The sequence below is a fragment of the Prinia subflava genome, chromosome 1, assembly GCF_021018805.1.
Source record: "Prinia subflava isolate CZ2003 ecotype Zambia chromosome 1, Cam_Psub_1.2, whole genome shotgun sequence".
Classification (NCBI taxonomy): domain Eukaryota; kingdom Metazoa; phylum Chordata; class Aves; order Passeriformes; family Cisticolidae; genus Prinia; species Prinia subflava.
Genome location: NC_086247.1, coordinates 71,114,311 through 71,138,147, shown reverse-complemented (window position 1 = coordinate 71,138,147; position 23,837 = coordinate 71,114,311). Strand labels below are relative to the sequence as shown.

The 23,837-nt window shown below is 38.0% G+C and overlaps 1 protein-coding gene across 1 annotated transcript in view; it reads left to right on the top strand.

Annotated features, from left to right (window-relative positions):
• MED10 (mediator complex subunit 10) overlaps window positions 1-8,878 on the top strand; it is a 34,813-nt gene extending 25,935 nt beyond the window's left edge. The window contains exon 5 of the mRNA XM_063399568.1: window positions 8,800-8,878. Coding sequence (XP_063255638.1) covers window positions 8,800-8,863 — 64 coding nt within the window. The 3' untranslated portion in view covers window positions 8,864-8,878. The remainder of the gene's footprint in view (window positions 1-8,799) is intronic.
• The last annotated feature ends 14,959 nt before the right edge of the window (window positions 8,879-23,837 follow it).

Here is a 23,837-nt window from a genome sequence, read left to right as displayed (position 1 = left end):
AAAGCTAATTCTGCAGTGGATTAATTCTTTTTTGAATTGCTGCTGAGAGGAAATGAACCTGCAGAGAGAAAGCTGAGTCATAAATTTCTTGTCTAAGGTTACTTAAGGTCTCAATGTTCATTCCATACAACTCACTTGTATTGGACAGATCAATATTTACTTAATTGAGAATACACTAAGCTAAGTTACTATGATTTTACTAAACTAGAAATGCATTAATAAGCACAATAATCAAATTCGGGTTAAAATTTAAATTTAATCCAAAATCAGCAGTTTCAGTTAATAGAACACCACACAAATGCAGCAAACTCAGCCTCTGAACCACAGAGATTGCAGTGTGCAGACTTGTCTTGGGGAATTGTAGATAGATTTCTTTCGGTACCTAGACACAAGGTCTTGGTTCATTTATGTTGGTAAATAGCTGTGCTACCATCAAAAGTGTGTGGCTCACCTCTGAAATAATGCTATGTATAGAGTTTAGTCATAGAGCAGCATCACAGAATGGTTTAATTTGGAAGGGACCTTTTCAACACTCCTGCAATGAGCAGGGATATCTTCTATTCCAACAGGTTTCCCAAAGCTTCATCCAACCTGGCCTCAGCTTTTTCCAGGGATGGGGCATCTACCATCCTCTGGGAAATCTGTTCCATAGCTTCAATATTCTCATTGTAAAAGATGTCACCCTTACAGCTAGTCTCAATCTCCTCTCTTCTAGTTTAAAGCCATTGACCCATGTCCTGTCGTTACATGTGCTTGTAAAAAGTCTGTCTCCATCTTTCTTATAGGCCCTCTTTTGGTAGAGAAAAGTTGCTCTAAGGTCTCCCTGGAGCTTTCTCTTCTTCAGCCTGAACAACCCCAGCTGTCTCAGCCTGTCCTGATAGGAGAGACATTCTTTATTCATGACATTCTTCATGTCCTTATCATCATGGCCCTCCACTTTTAGCACTAATGTTTAAGAAAATGTTAGTTTCTGTACACATAACGTAGGTACAATCTACTGAAACAGCTTTCAAATAGACTGCTTTTGAATCAATGGCTTCATTGACTTTTTAAACACCTTTAGACTCATCTTTAGAAAATTGCTAAATTCTGTGCCATTCTTCTACTTTTAATTCATTACCTTCAGCAAGTATAACGTGCTTCACCATAGCCTGTAAGGGTATCAGGGTGCTCTCCCTATTGAGCTTCTGTTTGTTGGAGTGGGTTTCTCCAATAAATTGAGTCTTTAATCTCATCTTTCTTCTCCAGACTTTCACAGGCAGGGAAAGATTAGGGGCTTCATAGGTCTGGGCAGAGGAGGAAGAAAACTACTTCCCTTCTGCAGGATCTTTGTTTCTTCTTTGAGTGCCAATGTTTATTTTCATAAAGGAGTGACACCTCTGTCACCTCTGGAAATGGTTGTAGAAATGTAACTTTTTATTTCAATGCTGCAGTATACTACTTCACCTTCTTAACCTTAAAAAAATGGGCTTAGAGTACTCCTACCTCTCAACACTTCTTTTCAGCTTGAGTTGTGTTTGTCTCAGATTGCCTTTTCTCAGAGTTTTAATTTGTTTTCCACTCTCTCTTTCTGGATGCCTTTGCAGGCAATCTCTATGAATCCTTCAGTTTTAAGGCAGCTTTTTAACTCGTGTGTTGCTGAGATGGCTTCAGTCTTCCCACCTGCTTTCAGACTGCTTACAGCTAGATTGTGTGGGGCAGGTTGGATAAGAAAACCGTCTGTGCTGGTTTGGGCTGGGCTTGAGTTGATTTTCTTCACAGTGGCTGGTATGGGGCTGTGTTTTGGATTTGAGCTGAACACAGGGTTGATAATATGGAGATGTTTTTGTTATTGCTGAGCACGGCTTGCTCGGAGCCAAGGCCTTTTCTGCTTCTTATACTGGCACAATGGTGAGAGGGTGGAGGCGCATGGGAAGATGAAAGGAGACACAGCCAGGACAGCTGACCACAGATGATGAAAGGGATACTGTAGACCATATGACATCATGCTCAGTGTATAAAACTGGGGGAAGAAGAACAAATATAGAGATATTTGTAGTGATGGCATATGTCTTCCCAAATCACTGTATAAGCATCCCCTGCTTTTCTAGGGGTGGCTGAACACCTGGCTGACCACAGGAATGGAAGAATGAATTCTTTGTTTTGCTTTACTTGTGTGTGTATGGCTTTTGCTTTACCTTTTAAACCTTTACCCAATAAGTTTTCTCACTTTTGTGCTTCCAACTCTCTCTCTGATCAAGCTGGGGAAGTGAGCAAGTGGATGTGTGATATTTCGTTGCTAGGTGGTTTTAAACCCTGAGACCATCCTAAAACTGTAAAAAATGTCTGGCAGGGCATTTTTGAGGTCTCTACTCCAGCTTTCTGGTTGAAACAGGGCTGTTGCTGCACCAGATTCAGTAAGTCATGTTTATGTTTAAGAAGTCTTGAAAACCTCCAAAATCATAGATTCTGGCTGTCCCACAAATAAGCCATTCAAGTGCTGCACTACCTTCCTGGTGAATGTATCTTTTCCTAATGTCTCCCTTAAGCCTCCCAAACTGCAACTCAAGTCCATCTTGAGCTTCTGCAAAGATGAGTGACACCATCAGCTTTTAGCTGCCATTTGCACAGACTTAGGCTGATCACCTCTCTGAAAGCCCAGCTCCTCTGATCACTTCTTCACAAGACCAAAGTCCAGTTCCTCACATACATTCTGTGTCCTAAACTATCTTAGCTTTTATCTGCTGGATCCTCTCCAGTTTCTCGATGACCCTATTTAACTTAAGGACCCCTATCTGCACATACATGGGGATTCATCAATAATACTGAGAGAAGGGAGGTGAGAACTTCCCTCAGTCTGCTCGGCATGATCCTGACATGGGACAGTCCATAAGCTGCCCTATATACAATAGTACCACACTGTCAGCTTGTACTCAGCCTGCCATTCCATGCTGTTCCTGGGTTCTCCTCAGCAGGTCTGCTGGTCATGCAGTCACTTTCAGTGCTGATTCAGTATTTTGCACTTCTTATTGAACTTCCTGTCTCTGTTCTCCCTAATGATTATTTCAGCGCTGGATTGCTGGACGTTTGTCACACTCAGCAAAAGTCTGCTTTTATAAAAATATCAATGACTTGCTGAGCACATTCACTGTATTATGCCCTCTTTCACAACATGCATACAAGCATTGCTCAGCTTTCTGGACTTCTAGCAATCCAGCTTTTGGGATGCTAATAGAAATTCATAACTTGTCCTATTGGCTTGTATCTGAAGGACTCTCGACTACCCCTTTTTATATTCTGTCAGAATAAATCCTATGTACAATAACATCACTGCTTGTCTTGATCTACCTCAAATCTGTGTTCCTTACTGAACACAGTTTTCCCTGCTTTATTTTATTCTCCTGAAACACAGTGTTTCTGTTAATCTCAAATACCAGTGGACTATGTAGAAAAAACTGTGATGTACTGTACCTGTACTGATACACTTCCAAAGAACCAACTAAATGGCTCCCTATTGACCCTTGTAGACAGCAGCAGTTTTATGATGGTTACCAAAGACTTTCTGTCCTCGGCTCCAAGTGTGTCTTCGTGACACAACTGCATTTCAAATACATTAAGTTTATTTTAAGCCCCATCTGCTGCTTGGCTAGTTTTGTCTGTAGGGGCTGCAGACAAAACAAATGTCTCCCTGTGACAGTTTAGGAATATCTGCTCTGTTCTCTTTAGCAGATGGTCATGTGAGTGTCAAAAGTTTTATTAAAGTAATGTCACATGAGCTACTCACTTCATCACAGCAAACTGCTATGAAAGTTTTAATTTAGTAGAGATGAACAAAACCTGCTCTTCAGAAGTCCAGCAATTATGCAAGAATTTTTGTTTTTAAAAGATGTTGTGAATGTAAATATGTTATCAAACTCTGATTGTGACTATTTAATGAATTGCAAATATTTAGCGACGGCATAAACAGAAAACAGGTGTTCTCTGCTGCCAAGACTTCATTTCCCACTTCCCTGAATCCTGTTTTATTTGCTTTATGGTTATTATAATGGCTGCCACCAAGCGCTGCCACTTCAGTGTGCTAACCGTGACTCACAGAAGTGCCTCATAAATTACATCAATGGGAAAGCAGATGAGCACATGAAGAGGAGGTGCAAAACTCATTAGTCATGCAGTCTCCTTTTCTGGGGACTGAATTGCCTGACAGAAAAGCATTGTGAGCGCCTCGTGCATCTGTCAAGTCCACCAGATGCCAATCTTACTCTTGCAGTTTTTCTGAAAGCTATGAATCGATATGCATTATTCAGTATTGTAAAACAGGACCTCAATTAAGCGGCCGACTAAGGCAGAAGGAAAAAGGTAATCACCCAATACACAGTGAGTTTCTTCAGACAAAGAGAAGAACATAGATTTTGCCACTTGAAGCAATATCTAGATCACAGTCCATTTATTTCTTTTTCATGCATTATCTTGCATAGTGATTCAGTTGAGGACAGGTATTCTGGAACAACAGAATGAAATGAATCTGTGAGCTAAACATTGATTTTGATCAATCTGCATGAAATGAAGTGCATCAGTGTACTAGATCACAATCAGAAAAGGACGCAGAATCACACCCTGTCTGTATTTTTGGGGATAAGCCAACATCTTCATTATAACCTGTATGATTTTGGGGATTTATAGCATACCTATAGTACTTCACCTAAGGCTGAAACTGTGTAACACCTTCAAAAGCTTTCCAGGATTTTTTTTTTCTTGGTTTGTTTTCGCAAAAGGATCCTAATACATTTACACAGGAGCACAGCACATTTAAAAGAAAAAGAAAGGTACAATATTTTTTAATCTTAGCAGCTGCAAAGATTTTTTTCTTTGTGAAAGAGTCTCACTAAGCTTGACAGCAGAAAGGACTGCAATCTACTACCACCATTCTCCTAAACTGATCTGTCAGTCAGATCAAGCTGCCTTTTAGTGATCAAGTAAAAATGAAACTTGAAGGCTTTACCAACGCTAGCAAATGTCAAAATGAATCCACACTTAGCCTGAAAAAAAGAACTTAAGACACCACTTACGACGACACTTTGTTTTTGTCTCTTGTGCACTAATATACTCTTAAATTTGTTTCTGTAACTCAAGAACAGAATGTGCACAGAAATGTTTGCAGGTCAATATGCCTCTATGTTGACCTATTAGCCTATTCTTGCATTCATTCCAGTTTGTTTGGTTTGGGGTTTTTTTCTAATGAGGATAGCAATTTCTCTCCAAAAATTTGCCATGATTCTACCCTTCATCGTAGAAATGTTATATATAAAAAAATCAGTGGTTGACCTGCACACATCTGATTGTACCATTAGGAGCACTCAAGAGAAATGCACCAGTAAAACAGAGCATTGATCAAGATAATTTTACTATCACAATAATAATGATACTAAGAAAAATCCTGTTCACCATCAGGGAACCTCCTTATTAGTAGTCCACTTACTATATGCATATTCTGCATACTCTATGAGACTGCTTTTGCCAAATTGGTATGTTGACTGCTTTATATGTCACGATTAATAATATACAGATTATCAACTGCCATCCTTAGAAGCTAAAAATGTAAAGTAAACTTAGCTGCCAGCTAAAATGCTGTCTTGGAAGGTGGGATGTGTTGCTGTGAAAATGTTCACATTATATGTTGTTTACAGCCCTTTTATGAAAAATTCTCCTTGTGGTAACTGAAACTTGTAAGGAATTTTCAATGACTAAGACAAGCTGCAGAAGGAGCATTGCTGTGAATGGATAAATTTCTGCTTTCAAAGCGTTAAACAATGTGAAAGCTCGATAAACACACACACACTTTAGGAGTGGTCAGATCTGGGGGAGCTGGGAGAGAAACAAGGAGCTGGGGCCTGCCTAGTCCAAAAACATCTTGGACTGCTTTAGGAGCAGCAGCCTAGAGAGGTGACCCTTCGCCTCTGCTTGGCACTGGTGAGACATATCTGGACTGCTGTGTTCAGCTCCAGGCTCCTGAGGACAAAACAAGATGTGAACTTACTGGAGAAAGTCCAGCACGAGGTCATAGAGATGATGAAGCATCTTCAGCATGAGGGAAGGCTGAGAGAGCTGGGGCTGTTCATCCTGGAGAAGAGTCTAGGGAGTCCTTATAGCAGCCTCCCAGTAGCTGGAACTGCTTAAGTGGCTTGGTGTCCATCCATGACATTGTCCTTTACATGTGCTCCAAATGCCCATTCGTTCCCCCTCCCTGCCTGGCCTGGCTTGGGTAAATGGAACTGAGCAAGGCCAGCTCCATGCAGCTGAGAGCAGGAGGACTGCTTGCTTGAACCACACAGTCTTTGAAGACCAAAGGAGACTCAGGCCAAGCCCATGGCCCTAGGACACAGATATTTGGTGTTGTGGGCATTTCATTCAAAGTCTTTGGGACACCATGAAGGACTCTGTCACAGCCCACCAGAATGGGTGTTTCTGTAACACTGGTAAAATGTGTGTCCATGCCCTCTGTGCCATAGGTGCTTGTATCAAGATGGTTGAGTTTGGCAGAAAGAGCCACGCACCTACCTGTACTTGCTGTTTCAAATGGTGATGGAACTACATTTGCATTTTTTGCAGAGAAAACTAGTTGGACTTACTCCTAGATGGTGCTCAGAAACAAATAAACCTACATGTGTGTGTGTATTTTGAACAACCAGGGAACTGGCATGAGGCAAACCCTTAAATTACTTGATAGGACAGATGTTCCCAGAGAATATTTTGGATTATCTGGAGTCATAATTTTACATATACTGAATCAGCAATTTGGATTCAGGAGCAAAAAAGATTCCTGAAACACCATAAAAATGGTTGATAATTTTGCTGATAGAGCAAATCTATTTAGCACAGTGTACTTGAGAAATGGGTAACACATTTACCTCAGTGAAGTTGTCATTTCTGACAAACAGTCTTTCAATGGCTGATGTATAGAGAAGCAGCAAAGTAAATGTTTAAATGCACATGAGAACTCAGCCACTTTTTATACCAAATGTGAAAGTAAACCTCAGACTATGCCGTGCATGCAAGTCAAGCATAAGCTCCCTCAGATCTATTAGGAAAAGCTCAAACTAACTCTAAAGCTGTTCAGATTTCTCTTTGGCTGTATACTTCTGCCTCCATGCTGTCCCTTATTTCTCCTGTGAACCATAAGCAACACCTAGTTCTTCCCTAGCAAAGGAACAATGTCCAGTTCCTACCAGGAGATCCTTGCACTTGTTTTTATAAGATGATAGTCAGAAACCAAGGTCACACTAAAAATCTAGATATTGTTGCCATATCTTCTGTAAAAGGACAATCCAGGTATGCACACAGCTCATTTCATGTGTTACAAAATGTGTCTGAAACTTGCTCAGAGTAATTTCCCTTTCTCAGGATTTAGGACTGTTTTGGCTTAGAATCAGATAACAACTTTTTGAAGATTGGTTTGGGTTTGTTTTGTTTTAGGTTGGTTTTGGTTTGGTTTTCTTTTTTTTTTCCTTGGTTGTTTTCCTGAGAAAAGGAGCAGTGAGTATTGCACTAGCCTTTGCACACATTTCCAGTGAGGTATTTGTTATAACTGTAATATCTGATGTAACTTTGCGTGGACAATCAGCACAGGTAAAGTGGTTTACAAAGTTATTTACGGTTGTTCTGAATTATCTCTCCCCAAACACAATTTTCATTGTCAGCAAAATAACCTCAGTCCAGTTGGTCTTCTCACAAGACCTAACTTTAGAGTTAGAAAAATCTTTGGATATTTTTGGTAGGATTTATTTTAGAAAAGTGCAACAGGTCTACCCCAAGGTTCTGACCAATGTGTTATCCTGTCACTAAAGGAAATTTCTCTCGACAAGAGCTCAGAGACCAAGGGCATACAAAGAAAACCAGACTAGATCTGCATCCAAGGGCCAGTGAATGAATTCTAAGAGGAAGCATATGAGCAGTTTAGAAAGAATGACATGCAGAGAGGGATTGGAAAAATTAGTTAGGCCAGGAAAAAAAGGAAAAAGATCCATTATTTATCAATTGTAAAAGAAAAGCAGTGATTACTGCAATAGATCAAAGCAATAGAACGGTGGAGTAAAATTGCTTAGTTTTCCTCGTTAAAAAGGAAGAAGTAGAAAAGCTTAGCAAGATAGAAAATGTAAGATCGGTAGATGCCATCCTTGATGATAACAATTATCATTGTCATACAGAAAACAACCGTATTCCATGGATATGTTTATAAAATAATTCTGGATACCTTTAGTGGTCTGAGTTTCCTATTTTGTTGTCTAAGCATTAGCTCTCCATCAGCCAATCTATGTAAGGGAGAAGAAAATGATTTTGGAAAGTGATACCCAAGTAGATGGTTCTGTGGTGGATATAGTTTACCCAGTTTAGTTTTCATTTACTGAATGAAAAACAAGGCATTTGCTGTAACCGTAGCACTAAATTAAGGAGATAATAATTCCAAGCTGTTAACCTAACCTGACACACACAGGTTCATAGTCCTGAGTAACTTTCACTCTTGCAGAGGTCTGAGATCCTTATAGTGTTCCTGGAAACCAAAAGGTTCAGACTCAATGTGCTGAAATGAGAAGGAACTTTCTTACAAGCTACTGAAACCCAGATACTGTCTGTACAGAGGTTATTTACCAGATATATGTGTGTGTATATATATAACCTCCAAAGCATGAACCACTGTTTTTCATCTATATCCTGCCTTGCAGTCCAACCACTGCTATTCCCATTTTGTTGCCAATTGTTAGAGATTTCAGGTTTGTGTCAGTCATTTGTGAATCAAGATGCAAAACATGTTTATTTTCTTTCCAGCTTGTGGCTTCCTATCACAACCAACAAAAGAGCATATGACAGATGGAATCCTAGCAGAAGTTAGGAAAACCGGAAGGAATTTTTGTCCATGAACTTCCTAATTGCAGCACACAGGCAAGTAACCTACCCTCACATCAGGAAGCGTGAAGGGGAAGGTGCTCACACACCAGAATACTAGAGCAGCCTGACAGCTTCCAGTGGTTGACCAGAGTCACTGAAGGCAGCCAGCAAATGTAGTTTTCATTTGCAGAGTAGATACAGACTACATTTTACGTTCTTGTGCTTGAGCAATTATAGGTTATTAGTATCAAAAGTGAGAAGAAAATGATGGTTAATTTCATAAAAAGCCCTCTTATGGAGGTAAGATGAAGCTCTGAGGTATTAATAGATTGTGACACAAAGATGTGGCAATAACATGAAGTAAATCAACAGCAATCTGTTTTGATAAACTCAAACTGAGTTGCTAGAATGTGTTTAACAGTGGACCCATCTCATACTCTCCCTGTTTATTAAATCTTTTCTTTAAAGAAATTATACTGAGATAATGCCAGCCTTAAAGAGTTCTCTTTCATCGATATCATTTGCTGTCAGAAAGGACCTGGGGATTTTCAGGAGCACAACATGATGAGTCAGTCATGCAGCCCTGTGATAAAGCACAAAGGATACTGAAACTGCATAAGCAAGAGTGAAGCCAGCAGGTAGTGTTATCCCCTCTCTGTTCAATGCTGTTGATGTATCAAGACAACTGTGCCCAGTTTTGCCACTCCATTACTATTTACAGGAAGGAAAAGAGAAGGATCTTGTTGATTTCTTTGACTACTGAAAGAGACGGTTTAGAAAAAATAGAGACAGATGCCTTTTAGGGATAAAAATGATAGGGTGAGAGGAAATGGACAGACATTGCAAAGTGTGAAATTCTAATTAATTGTTAGGGGAAAAAATAAAATTAATGAGATTGCTGAGAGACTTCGTTAAATGTCAAACTTCAGAATTATTTAAAATGTAACTGGTCAATGCCCTGAATAATGTGATCTAAATTGGTTCTGTTTAGAGGTAGATTTTGGGCCAGATGTTCCTTATGGGTCCCTTCTGACCTATAGAATTCTATAATCCTATGATCCTGCTGATGCCTGCAGAAAAAATAAAATCCTTTCTCATCTCAACAGAGCCAGATTATTTAGAAATAATTTTTTTAAAACACTGGGGTAAATTCACCAATGATATGGCTGCATCAAAGTGGAATTGCATTGAATATTCCTGATTTCTATATAAACCTAGGACCAATTTTAAAAGAAGGTAAATATGACATTGGAAGAGTATCTGTGCAGGACAGTATGACATGACACAGGTTCCTATTTAGAGACAGTGTTTAAATCCTAGATTTTTTAAATCCTGGGGTGTATTTTTGGCCAACCAATGTTTAAATATATCTTCAAACTTGTGTTTCACCTGCTTTTGAATATAATTTCTTATGTTATTGGAGTAAGTCTGTATTGTGATATCTCAGGGAATGCTTTCAGAATTCAGGATGCATGGAGCCCTAGTCTTCAACTCAGCCTGAAGCTCTGAAACAATAATATGCACATTTTTATCTCAATTGTTCTTCCATAATTTATAGTGAATGTAATTGGACTGAGACTCATAATAATGTGAACAGATGTCTTCACTTGTAATATGTTGTTCCATATTAGATTCTATTTTTATTACTGTTGAAATGGGCCTTTAATGCACATCTTCTTCCTGTGAAGCATGAAACAATTTAGAAATCCAGGAGCAGTGTCTAACCGATAAAACAGATATAGATAGGAAACAAAAATTTTGTATCACCCACCAGAGAGAAAAGCCATAACTTTATGAATGAAGTGTTTTACACTGGGGAATGAAGATACTGCCTCAGCATTTCTTGGACATTCCTATCACAAAATTAACAGCACTTTATAAGATAAAACAACCAAAACAAGGGTTATCGTTGTCCACTGAGTTTTTCCCATTGTCTGTCAGAGAAGCTTTAGTGAAAAGGACCAGACAAACAGTCATTCAAAAATTTTAATAAGACTTGAACACACACCTAAACAAATTCAAAACTGCTTGTATCAAGAGAGGAATACCTTAGGAATACCTTAATCTATCTTAGAAGATGTCTGCAAAAGAGAAGCACAAAGAAGTTACTTCAGACTCTGCCTTCTGTAGTGATTAATGGAGTTGCCTAAACCTGGCAGGATTTTGTAGCTGCTCTCCACTTCATAATTGCAGCTCATCTCAGTGTAATTAGATTTCACTTGACAGGTCCACAGAGGTGTTCCATGGGCATTCTTCATCAGGAAGAATGAGAATGCTGGATGCATATGTATCATAGAATCGCTGAGTCAGAAGGAACCCATCAGGATCATTAAATCCAACCCCTGGCCCTGCACAGGACACCCAAGAATCACACTGTGTGTCTGAGAGTGTTGTCCAAAGGCAGATCCTTTCCAAAGCCACACCACATCAGTGCTGAATGCACTCCTCAGCTGTCCGTAGCACTCTCCCTGTCCATGGGACACCACTGTACATCATTCCAGTGCAGCTGGAAAATTCTGCCTTGCAATGCATTGCAAGAGGAGGCATTTACTGGCACACAGTGAGCTGCTGCCAGAAGGAAGGTTGTAAAACCATTATTAGGTTTTTCATAGGGAAACCCGTTAGGTATTGTTTTCAGGGAGATAAGAAGTTCAGTTAAATGACTTAAATTGCTTGTCCCAAGCATGTTCCTACCCGTAGCACAGCAGAACTTTTTCACTTCACTCCAGTGAATTGCAACAGTCAGTCTCCCTGCTCTCCATTCCTGTACCTACTATCCATCCCCAAATGTGCCACAAAAATCGACATTGAAGACATTGGGGCAGTTTGGAAGGAGAATGAGAGGGCTTGAAGGAAGGTTGTTTGGGCAAAGTACCCTAACTACTGCAAGCATGACAATGAATGGTGCTGATCCTGAGAAAGCATGATGAGCATGCATGTGGAGAGCCACCACCAGAGCTTTGGGCAGGTAAAATGACTACCAGGAATGACAGGCCCTCTGCCTCTTCTCACTATACCTGTGATCTAGAAGAACATTAGTACTTCTCATTTCAGAAGTAGGTTAATCACAAACAAATCACAATTATGTGATTCATATGGATGTTTTGAAAAGGTATTAATGAGAGTTTGTTCTGGGTTTTCAGCCTGTGTAGTCAAAAATTTTGCTTTGATCCATTAACACAACAATTTAGTGGGAACAGGGAAGAAACATCTTGACAACAACATCTTGTTGCCCTAGAGCTGGCAGAGCCCTCATTGGTATCTATGAACAGATGGCAAGCTCAATAAATTATATTAAAGCAAATTCAAGAGAATACAAGACTTTTAGGACAAGGGTGATACACTCCTCTGCTCTTTTTTTCAGCTTTACTTTTTTGACTCCTTTCCTTTACTTTCATTTTCTATCCCTCATGCTAGTTGTATTTGTTTACTTTTTATATTTTTTCTCCTCAGTCTCTTTTTCCTTTGCATATTTTTCCTGTTGGAGAAGGGAGGATGGTCCTTCTTGATACAAATAAGTGAAAGAGCCCATAAAGACAGTGGCAAATTGCACATGCTTAGAGAATACTCTTATCTCTCTTCAAATGAAAGTTGTCTATTTAAAAAAGAATTTAGAATTCTACCTGACTGAGTGGTGAATAAAAATTATAACAAGGCACTGTCGCTGTTCATAAACAACTGCTATTCCCACTTTATCACACCGGGAGTCCTTCCAAGTTGCTCCTGCAGATGGTTATTTCCCCCCTGAGCACAACAAGAAGAGAGGGTTAAATTGACTTTGCCCAAGTAGCCTTGCCTCTCAGCAATATAAAGTCTGAAAGAGACTAGGCAATGACAATAAATCAGAGTGCAGCGTGTTTTGCCAAGTTTTGTTTGGCATATGAAGAAGAAGAACATCTCACACCAGGAAAAGAATAGGCACTCTAAGCAATTGTTAAACAACAAAGACTCTATGTGCAATCTTGTTTGGCTGTTCTTGTTACCCAGTATTGACATCCTGGAGAGATTTGAAAGCAGAGAGTAAAAATGATTTCAGTTCTGAGAAGTTACATGACAAAGTAAAGCAATAACAGCCTGTATGTCTTGTTTAAAACCCATGACTTCACTCTGCAAGTAGTTAAAACATTAACACCAAAACAGAGAAACATTAATAAGGATAAAGATGATGAAATCACAATAAAAGGAGACAAATTTAGATTGCAGTGCAGAAAACCTTTCAAGCAGTGAGATGAAGTATTGGCTGACAGATTTTAACTCTGATAGAATATGTATAAATATATAGAAGACCTGCTTTTTTGTTGGAAGGGGTCTAAAGACATTTAACTACATTCCAGCACTATATTCAATTAGTCAAATTGATTTTTAGTGCACTCTCTTCAAGCAATGAACTGCAAAACACTCAATATTCAATATTAAATATTAATAGGGCACGATGTGCACTCTTCTGCTTCTTCAAAAATAACAGAATTATTTTTTGGGATAAATATTACTTGGGATAAAGAATTCCTAAGCTTACATTAACTTTGTGGGTTTTTTTTGGTTTTTTTGGGGTTTTTTTTGTTGTTGTTGTTGTTTTTGGTTTTTTTTTGTTGGTTTTTTTTTTTTTGTGGTTTTTTTTGGGTTTTTTTGTGTTTTTTTGTTTGTTTGGGGTTTTTTTGTTTTGTTTTTTTGTGGTTTTTTTTTTTTTTTTTGGTTTTTGTTTTTGGTTTTTGGTTTTTTTTTTTTTTTTTCCTTCCCAAAAGCAAAATAAAGACACTTAGAATGATAAATAGTAAAAAAAGGGGGAAATATAATCTGGGATTTTTGTGCTCATCTTTGAATGCTGAATATTGTAAATGAAGGATGGGTACCTGATTATAGAATCATCTACTGTATACAGGGAAGTTACTAGAAACTATTTCAAGCTGAACAGCAATCTGTCAGAAATATTTAGTCATACCATTGCAAAATAACACCCCAAACCCCATCTGTTTTTTACTTAATTTATGATATTTTAAAAATAATGACTATTATCTGGTTTATCTGTTCCAAATAATTTTTGAAGATATGGGTAAAGGTTCATAGATTTTTAATATTTGGGGAGGGGTCGGGGGTGTCGTATTAGATGAAGGTATATATAAATTTTTAATAAACTATATTAACTTCAACATTGTTATCTCCTTGTCCATAGCACAAAGTTTTTAAACTCTGATCAACCATCTAAAAGTTAAACGAGAGCTGAATGTGTTCAGCATTTCCCAGCATCAAAACATATGGTGAAATTCTTATGCTTTTCTGATTCTCCATCCCATTGCATGAACAGATAGAAAATACTGCATGCTTTTATGAATTATCAATAAATCTAATCTATATTACATACTACTAAAGTATGAATGCACATTGTCCCATCAGAATAAACAAAAATGTGCTTTTACCATGCATACAGAATTTATTTGTTATTTATTGCAAATTTTTTAGGCTTTCTGGCTTCCCAAGAGTCTTTGCCACCTTAACTTGCATTATTCTGTCCTTCTTTTGATCCTTGAAAATAATAAGTAAATACTCTATTACAAGCTTACAAAAACCAAAACAAAACCAAACCAAAAAACAACAACAACAAAACCCAAAAAACAAAACAAAACAAAAACCAAAAAACAAAAAAACCCCAAACAAACAAAAAACCCCAAACAAAACAAAACAAAACCAAAAACAACGTGGTGAGTTATTCCCTTTTCCTTTTTAACATTCAGACTACAAGATAAACAAGCAAGGACTCAATTACTGTAGAAATATGTCTTGAGCTGAGTGTTTAGCAATGCAGTCTTGCAGTATTAATGAAGTTCCATGAATATGTGTGCATTTTCATGTGTGGTGTTCAAAGCCACAGGTGTATTTTTGAAATCTCCATTCTTGTTTCACAGAATGGAAATTCAAATGCTCACACAGGTGGAAATTCTTATTATGGTCATAATCTGATTCATCTCGTTAGGATGCTACTTCAGCTGTAGTAGTATTAATACCTCACACTGCTATTCAATTATCAGGAAAAGCACGTTAAATGAAAATGCAATATGATTAATATCAGGAAAATTGAGACCCAGCCCTCATTGCTGAATTATCCAAATCAGCTGTACTCCATCAATTATACCAACAATCACAATCTGGCACATTTTTGTTTTGCTATCTCAGGACCAGGTCCTTCTTTTAGTCTCATAAATTTTTATTCTGGGAATTTTTCTGCTGGCTCGTTTGCAGCATTCTTATCTTAAACTTTAGAAATATTTTGTATCCCTGAACTCGTTTCATGTTACAATATATTGATCCTTCATGTATCCTGTAAGATGGAAATGCTAGAGAAATAATAATTTGGCAATAAGTATTTTTTCTACAGATGAGTTATTTTTTCTCTGTCTCTTCTGTATCCTCTTTCCTTATTATTTCTGCTGATCGCCTCTCTGCCTTTCATCTCCTGAAGCATTTAAAAAGGATTTATTCTTAGTTTTCATGCCTGGACAGTCCTAGGATACATTTACATTTAATCCAGCAGTATTGATCATCCTTCCTCTTTCCTCATTACTGAAGGATCATAACAGTCCTTGCTCTTGTTTCTTTTACATTGCCATTCAACCACTCTAGTTCCTTTCTGGCCTTTCTGAACTTGTCCCTAGTAAGTGGAATGTATTCTGGATTTCCAATATGATGGATGATCAGAATGCTGTCTCTGCTGCCTGGGAGAGTGGTTTATTTAATTTATAGCTTCTTTTTAAAAAGTCATAGACTCAGAGAAGGGTTTAGGCTGGAAGGTCCTCTGTAGTCACCTGCTCCAAGCAGAGCTAACCACAAAGCTAGATGGGGTTGGCCAAGGCCTCATTCTGGGCAGTATTTAAAACTTCCAAGGATGGTGATTCTGTCGCTTCTCTGGGTAGTGTCTGCTTTAGTAAATATTTCTTTGCCTCAATGAAAATGTTCCCTGCTACTAGTTGTGGCTGATGTCTCCCATCCTTTGAGAAGCTCACCTGCGTTGATGGTGTCCCTCTGGAAACTGAATGGATGCGGGGACTGCCTTTGTTGCTCCCACACTCTGCGTCTGTTACTGTCACTGCCACAGGATGACTCTGCAACTGTGATATTCTCAACCAGGTCTTCCTGCACTGCTCAGAACCAGGCCAGTAGATGTTGATAGTATCTAAATATTAGTCATAATCCATGCCATTTAAGGAGGCTGTATGGTCTACTGTGTTTCTGGAGGGGGCTAATGATGCTTAGTGTGCTTATGTCAATACACACTCAAATACTTTAATCCTCTAAATAATACAAGCTCAGAGCTCTTAATATAGTTTCATTACACAGAAAAAGCACTAATTCCTTAAAAGTGACCTTTCCCCCTACCTACTTTTGAAAATGCAAGTATATATTTTGCTGTACTGCAGGTGGTAAGAGTATCTGAAGAGAAGAACAACAGACTATATTTTAAATATCCTGAAATAAATAAGCTGGATCAATATACTGTAACAGATTGTTTTGCTCATTAGAAGGTAAAAATAAAAAGGAAACTTGTCAATCTACCAAAAATCTAGCCTTTCAATAAGGATATAATTGGAACAAGCTGTCAAAAACAACTTTGAAATTAAATTCACAGCAGCTGGTACTCAATACATTTCATGACAGGTCATCAAAGATAAAAATTTACCTCTTCATGTTATTTCTTTCATCTCTGTCAGATATTTCAAAATGTCCAGGATGTTTAAAGCAATATTAACTATTTCATGTTAGAATAACACACAAATTGTGCCTTTATCTTAATTGGAGACTTTTCCTTTGCGGGAATACTTCATTGTAACGTTTGTTACTGTTAGTATGAATCCTTTCCTAGCCCATCCCTTACAGCCTTGACCAGTGCTTAGTTTTGTTGTAGCTTTATCTCTCTAGCAGTAGATGATTTACTTCCTCCTCTGTAAATAATACACAATATTTTCTATCAATCGACAGACTGTGGATACCATCTTACATGTCAATATTTCTTAGGCACCCAAACATACAAATCCAGAGGTATTTAGAAAGACAGAGGATAGTATTAACAGTTAAATCTGATAAAGATCACTGCAATTCTGCTCTGCACCTCACTATTAAAAAAACCCCAACTCACCTTTACATAACACCTTCATTGTAAAGGAACAATGAATGATTGTTTCTTTTCCATCACAAAGTCTCTTTGATATTTCCTATCCCTCCAGAAGCCTCCCCCCAAAACAGTATAAAACTCCTTAGGTGACTAGTTTCCTAATTTGAGATAATCCATACATTCAGACAAAATCTTGGCTCAGATATCTCTGATTGTAAAGCAGAGTGTGACCTCTGACAGTGATTGCACATTCCTAGCCCATTGCTTGAACTTGGGAAGCTGAAGCCACAGAACAAGGAAGCCTTGCTCCACAAGGGTAGCTGCCATGCACCTGTTAGAAGGTTGCTAGAAATCCAGCTGATTAGTTGGTTTTCACACATTCCACTCTTCTGTCATGAAGGTTGGTGAACAATTAAAACTTGCTGGTTACCTGTTTTTGTACTCATTGTGTTTTGTACCCATCTCCACTTTGCTCTGCATCACCTTTACTGATCCTTTTTGTCATTTACAAAAAACTGTAGTGTTGGGGAGGATGTGTTACAGAAGTAAAATATGAGAGCTAGAAGGTGGGGACTGTGCTAGACCTCAAGAGATCCCTTGTAGCAAAACTCTTCCTACAGTTTTAAGGAAGTGTGTAAAATTATTTCAAAGACCAAGCTCAGGCCCAGATCTCCAGACTGAACTTGCTGCAAGCTGTCACTCATAGTAGTCAGAGTGGCATACTTTTAGTGCTGGCATGATGCTGCCTTTTTTTTTTTTCTTTAAGTCCAGAAAAAATCGACTGATTGCTCCTCTCACTGCTTCCCTGTTGTGAGAAAGAGAGAGAAGGAATGGGTAGGGTTGAAAAAAATGCATTGCACTTGCACCCCTGCACCCCCTGCACTCTTATTCTGTAGCCATGCCTGGGCATCAGGGTTCATAAGGGAAGCTGCTGATGCCTTAGGTTTTAGCTTTCATATTTTCAGATTCTGTGCTGCCCAGGGATGTAGTTCTGAGCCTCATATTAAGTGCCAGTAAGCTCTCTTCACAGCGTAGGTAGACAAAACAAATCCTTTTCCTGCTGAGGACCAAGGACAACTTTCAAGCCCAAAAGCATAAACTATGGTGGACTAAAAAGAGAAAACAAGAAGAATGAGACTTCACAACCTGAAGCTGTAATTAGACAATTAAACCCCAATATGCAAATGGACCAAAACTTATAAAATGTAAGATCTCTTGACCAGTCAGCCATTTTGTGGCTATTCTTAGTCTACCCGGGGTGTAGCCCTGGTCAGGCTCCTGTCCTGCCCAAGCTGTATCCTAGAGGCCTTTCAATAAATACTTACTTTATTTTTTAGCTCTGTCCAGTCTGTGTTTCAGGTCAGCCTTCCCAAAGCATCATTGTAATCTCAAAGAATTACTGTAGACCTGTAAGTCTTTAGTAAAATAGAATGCTTTACTAGGGAGCTGGGGTCCCACCATTCAGGATGGTTTTATAAGCAAAATAGCAAAACTACATTGATTTCAGAAGTTTGAGGTCAATACAGTAAATATAATCTTGTGAAGTCATCACTTGAGCTGTCTTAGCAGTATTAGTTTCACTAATAAAGGATCCTGAATTGATTAAATTAGCATTTTAAATTTCTTTTCAAAATACTCAAGAATTAAGCAAACCTTTTGTCTTTATCTTATGTCACAAGACTAAGTGCATTTTATGGACCAGAATCATTTAGGTTGGAAAGGACCTCTAAGATCATGATGTCCATGATTATCATACTTATCACAGGATTCATCTAGCAGCTGAGTAACATTTTATGGGAAGGTCTGTTGCCTCAGTATTGAAAGTGAAATATATATTTTTAGAGAACGAGTGCAATATTTAATTTTAGCCAGTTTCAGTTTATTAAATCTCTGTGCAAAAGAATAAGATTTCCTCTTAGTTTTCTCCATAAGTCTCTTTCCAGCCTTTTGCAGACTGACTTAGACATACAAAATTAAATACAGAGCTGTGTTCTTTTGACCTGAAATCTTTGACCTGTGAGATAAAGTGACATTGTTTCTGCTTGAGGACCAGTTCAGCTAATTGTTGAGTGATGGCTGTGACACAGCTGGTACACGATTTTGTTCCCAAGGTAACTCTGCCATACAAAGTGATTCGGAATCAATCATTTGTTTTATAGGGAGACAGCAGGTGCTGCACAGGGGGAAAATAGGCATTTTTACTGAGAGGGTCATCCTTTTATTAAAATATCCTTTCATGTCCCTTTGTGATGTAGAAGGCACATTTTCAGTGTTATAGCTAAAAGGAACATAATGCTTTCAATAGGAAGTATACTCAGGAATTTTTCCTTTGCTTAACATGAGTACCCTGGGACTAACATGAACATAAAAAGCTGTAATAAAACTGCAAAGAAATACGTTTACATCTTCTTTTACCTTCAGCAAAACCACAGAGCTTTTCCCTGTGCCCCTCACCTAAAAACATTGGTTCACAACAACAGTCAATAAGCTCCTTTATATTTACAACACAGCATCTCATTAAATAGCAACATTTGGCAGTTAGGACTGAGTTCATCTCCCAGCACAGTCTGATGGATTTCTGTGTTTACAGACAGAGGCGCTGGACTGCATTTGCAGTGCTGAAATTGTTGCTGGGGAAAGCAAAAACTTCTACACAAACAATTACATTTGCCTTCTTGTTCTTGAGAAATCAGAACAATAAAACGTAGAATTTGTTCTCCTCCAAGAGAAAGAAACCTAATTTTTCATGTGTTCAAAAAAGAAACAATTTTAACAGAGACCCTAGCCCCAGATCAGCATTTATTAGAATAAAATAAAGAAATACTACTGTCTGCAATGCATTGAATTATCTGTAAAACTGAAACAAGGACATGGGTTTCTAATTGCTGATCACTTTCTGTAGTGGCACAAAACAAGCCTTGATTTCCATCAGGTTCTACCTGCAGGCAAAGCCCCCAGAATCTAGCCTATTATTTCTAAGGAAAAACAAAAAATTTAAAGATGACACAACAGAAGCATTTCTGAGTTTGGTAAAAAATACATTTTTAAAAGCTGCACAAAGTGGTGCTCTCTCCATTATTTTCTAAATATTTTTTTGTTTTGTTTCTTTGTTTAAGAATATCACAAAACATTTCTTCAATTATATTAAACTAAGACTTCCTAGCCAAAAGCTGTGAAGAAAATCTGTGATTGAATTCCAGTAAATTGACTTTTCTATTAAAGCTGGTTCCTTTTAATCCAACCACAAACCAGCATTAGCATAAATTCATATGTGAAACAAGAGAAGATACTGTCAGATTAATTTAAAGCTATGGGAGATCCCTTTTCAGGTTGATTTTACAAGTTTAAAACTCAGTGATTTTTTTTTTTTTTTTTACTGTTGTATTGCTTGGAAATATTCCTTATAATTTCAATAGGTTCCTTGACATTATTTTTTCCTTGAAGGGTCACCTTTCCTGCTTGAAGGCAGTGTATGGTGGGTTACCCTTGGCCAACAGCCAAACTCCTTTTTTTGCAAAAAACCTACATTAAACTAAAAGATTAAAGCATACACCTCTCATCTATTCTGGACAGAATTTTATGTTCAATTACTTTTGTCAATTTTTATCTTGCTTCAGTCACTTAGAGGCTGTCTTGCATTAGAATTAAAGAGTTGTTTTCTAGGCTCTTTTTTTTTTTTTTTTTGTAGTAATGACTGTACAGTCCTGAGTACATTTTGGTTGTGTTGCAGAGATCTAAATATGCATTGCATCTGTCTTTTGAACTATTAGAACACGAAACATAGGCAAATCAAAGAGGCAGGTGAAGTGAAATTCAGTAAAGAACTGCATTTCTACGGTAAATCAACAGCCTCAACAGAAAAACTAAAGTTTTTTGATTGAAAAAAGTAAGTGGTGGCTGACGTTTGCCCTCTTGTCCTTATAGGGCTCATAATGATGAGAATAAACCTCTGATTCTGCAAAATGTGTGAATTCAGTACATCAGCAATCAAATCAGGAGTTCAAAGTGCATTCTTTAAAAACAAGCCCTTCAGTACAGACTGGAACCTATTGAGCTGCACACGTTAGGGATGGCTTAAATAAATCTGTAGAGGTGTCACTGCATAAATGAGGCCTGGTGCCAATGGAACTCTGACTCACTGAGGTTTGTCACAGTGGAAGACAAAGTCTGTTGCCATTACACTTCTCCCCACGAAGCAGGCTAAGTTTTAAAAATAATGAAGATGCAATTTTCAGTGTGTTTTTGTAGATCCTTATTTCCTAATTCTTGAAAAGGATAACATTTTAATATAATTTACAAGCTCTAGAATATATTGATTCCTGAAAGTTTGATTTTTTTAATAGAAAAAACAATTATCGTGGCACAGAAGCATTGATACTGCCAGTATAATCTCTTCAGAATCCCTGGTATAAGAAACACATTTTCTCAAGGTGTCACTCTCAAGAGACATCAATTCTTTGACTGTCCTGATGGTTTTAAGTGCCTTACTATTATTTTGTGCTGCCTTTTTTATCTCAAATTATGTATCATTACCTGTAGGTCCTACTGTTAATTTCCATTGTTCTTCTACATCTGATTTTTCCCTTTCATATTTATTTGCTTTTTTAAAATTTCTAGCAAATTTCATCTGTCTTGATTTGGCATGGCAAGAGCCAGTGGTTCCAGTTAATCACTTCCCTCTGCCTATGCCCTTCTATACTGATGTTGACAGGATGCTTGTAGGTATTTCTAAAATAAGGCTCTTTTAAAAATTGTTTTTTAAATATTTTCAGTCAAAATATTTTTCTCCAATATTTGTTCTTAAAAAAAAGATCTATTTTCATTCCTTCCTGGGAAAGAACAAAGTCAAGCCCTTCTATTAGATATAGAGATAAATGAATGGTAACATTACATGTTTCAGACATCATTGATGCACATAATAGTTTCTGCAGCAGCAGTATTCTCCTAAATAAGACAATGGCCTTGAGAAATTGCTGCTCATGAGTGTGCAATTTGAGCCTTATGTATATTTGTGTTCTGCTTTTTTTTTTCTTTCATTAGTGGGACATATTTCTTTTTACAAAGCTGATGAAAATTGAAATGTGGGAAATTTTCTGTGATGTGTTAAATCTTTTTAAAGATTGATGACCAGATGTGCAAATGGTCATGGATGGCTATAAAAAGCAGGAATAAAACAACAAATGTGTTTGTCTGATCAGCTATGTGGAAATTAAAATGCCATCACCCTATGCAAAGTCAATTGCATTATTTTGATCAAGCCATCACTACACCATCAGATTGAAAAAGAAATTACAGTATCTTCAATTAAATTGAATTTCCATATGCCTGCTGCAAAGACTGCTCTTTTTTTCTTTTCTTTTAGTGCTTCTGTCTTCCTTGCTCCAAAACAAATATCTGATTTCATGCTTGGGCCTTCATTTTACCCTTATCTCTTTCTGTGCTCTCTCCTTGTCTTTGTTTAAAAAAAAAAAAAAAAAAAAGCCAAGCAAATCAATGCATTGATTTTCTGCAAAAGGCTGCTTTTCTACCTGATGTTTCAGATGCTTTTGAAACAAGAACTGTAGCACTTTACTTTTTGATGTAAACAAATTATAGCAGTCTTTGATGGCCTTAACTGTAAGGCAAAGCAAGCAACATATCCTTATCTGACCAGGGGATAAGGTTATATAAGGTCATAAGACTATCCCTTGAGCTAGCAACCTCAGCTCTTGCAGGTCATCCCATCAGGTCACATGGACTCACATCTGTCCAGTTTCTTTAAACATTCCCTAATTTAATAACTCAAATGACGGTGAAGTCTTTCTTGCCCTAGACTGTTGCACTGCTCCCAGGGCCTGGTGCCTTCCTGAAGGCTGGCCTTGCTGGTAAAGTCTGAGCCAAGATGCACTGAGCACTTTGTTTATTCCTGACTTGCCCTGTGCAGCACCAGGCCCTGTTTTTCTGTGTACCCTGTTTGTTGATGGTACATCAGTGGAAGCCCCCCTTGTTTTCCTACACGTCCCTTGCCAGATTCAACATTACATGGGCTTTGGCTTTCCCAACCCCACCCCTGTGGGCTCAGACTGTCTCTTCTGGTTGATATCTCCCTGCCTCCACTTCTTGCTCATTATTTTTCAGATGTGACTTCAGTCAGGAACTCCTTGTACTACGTTCCTGGTTCCTGTTGTAGTCAGAAGCTACGTGAAAGTTGCTGGCTACTTTTCCTTGAATTTCTGCACATCAGGATGAACTATTCTTGAGCTTGAAGCCAAGACTTGTTACTCAGCAATTTGTCTTGTTCCTTCCTCTCACAACCCTGAACTCCACCATCTCATGATCATGGCAGCTAAGGCTGTCCCTGACCTCCAAATCCACAAGACTGTGAAATTTTCAAAAGCCCAAAAGGCTTTGACTGCTCCTCGTGTGGAAGAGAAAGATGTAAATGCTGGTACAAATGGCCCAAACACAAGAAAGGGCCCAATGTGTTTTACAATTATTGTAAAATCATGTTTTTACTTCTTCATCAGTCCTGAGATGCTATTGCTTCTGGGACATGCTAAGTAGATACAATCTTCAAGAAGATTACAAGTTGTCTTTATTGCAGACAAGTGCTCTGGCTGCATAATTAGAACCAAAAGATGATTTTCATTTTTGTACTTGCTATAAGATGTGCTAATATTTTGTTTTTCATTGTGCTGATAAGATGTGCTTGTATGTGTTAGTAAGAGCTGCATTTCATTCTCCCTTATTTGTGTTTGACAGAGTTCAGCTTTAAGACTTATTACTATTGCATTAAGAATGTTTTGCCCCACAAGATACTATGACCAGTTCTATTACAAAATCATTGTGCCAAATCTAATTAGCAAAGATTTTTTGATGAATTAACCTTGTCACAGCA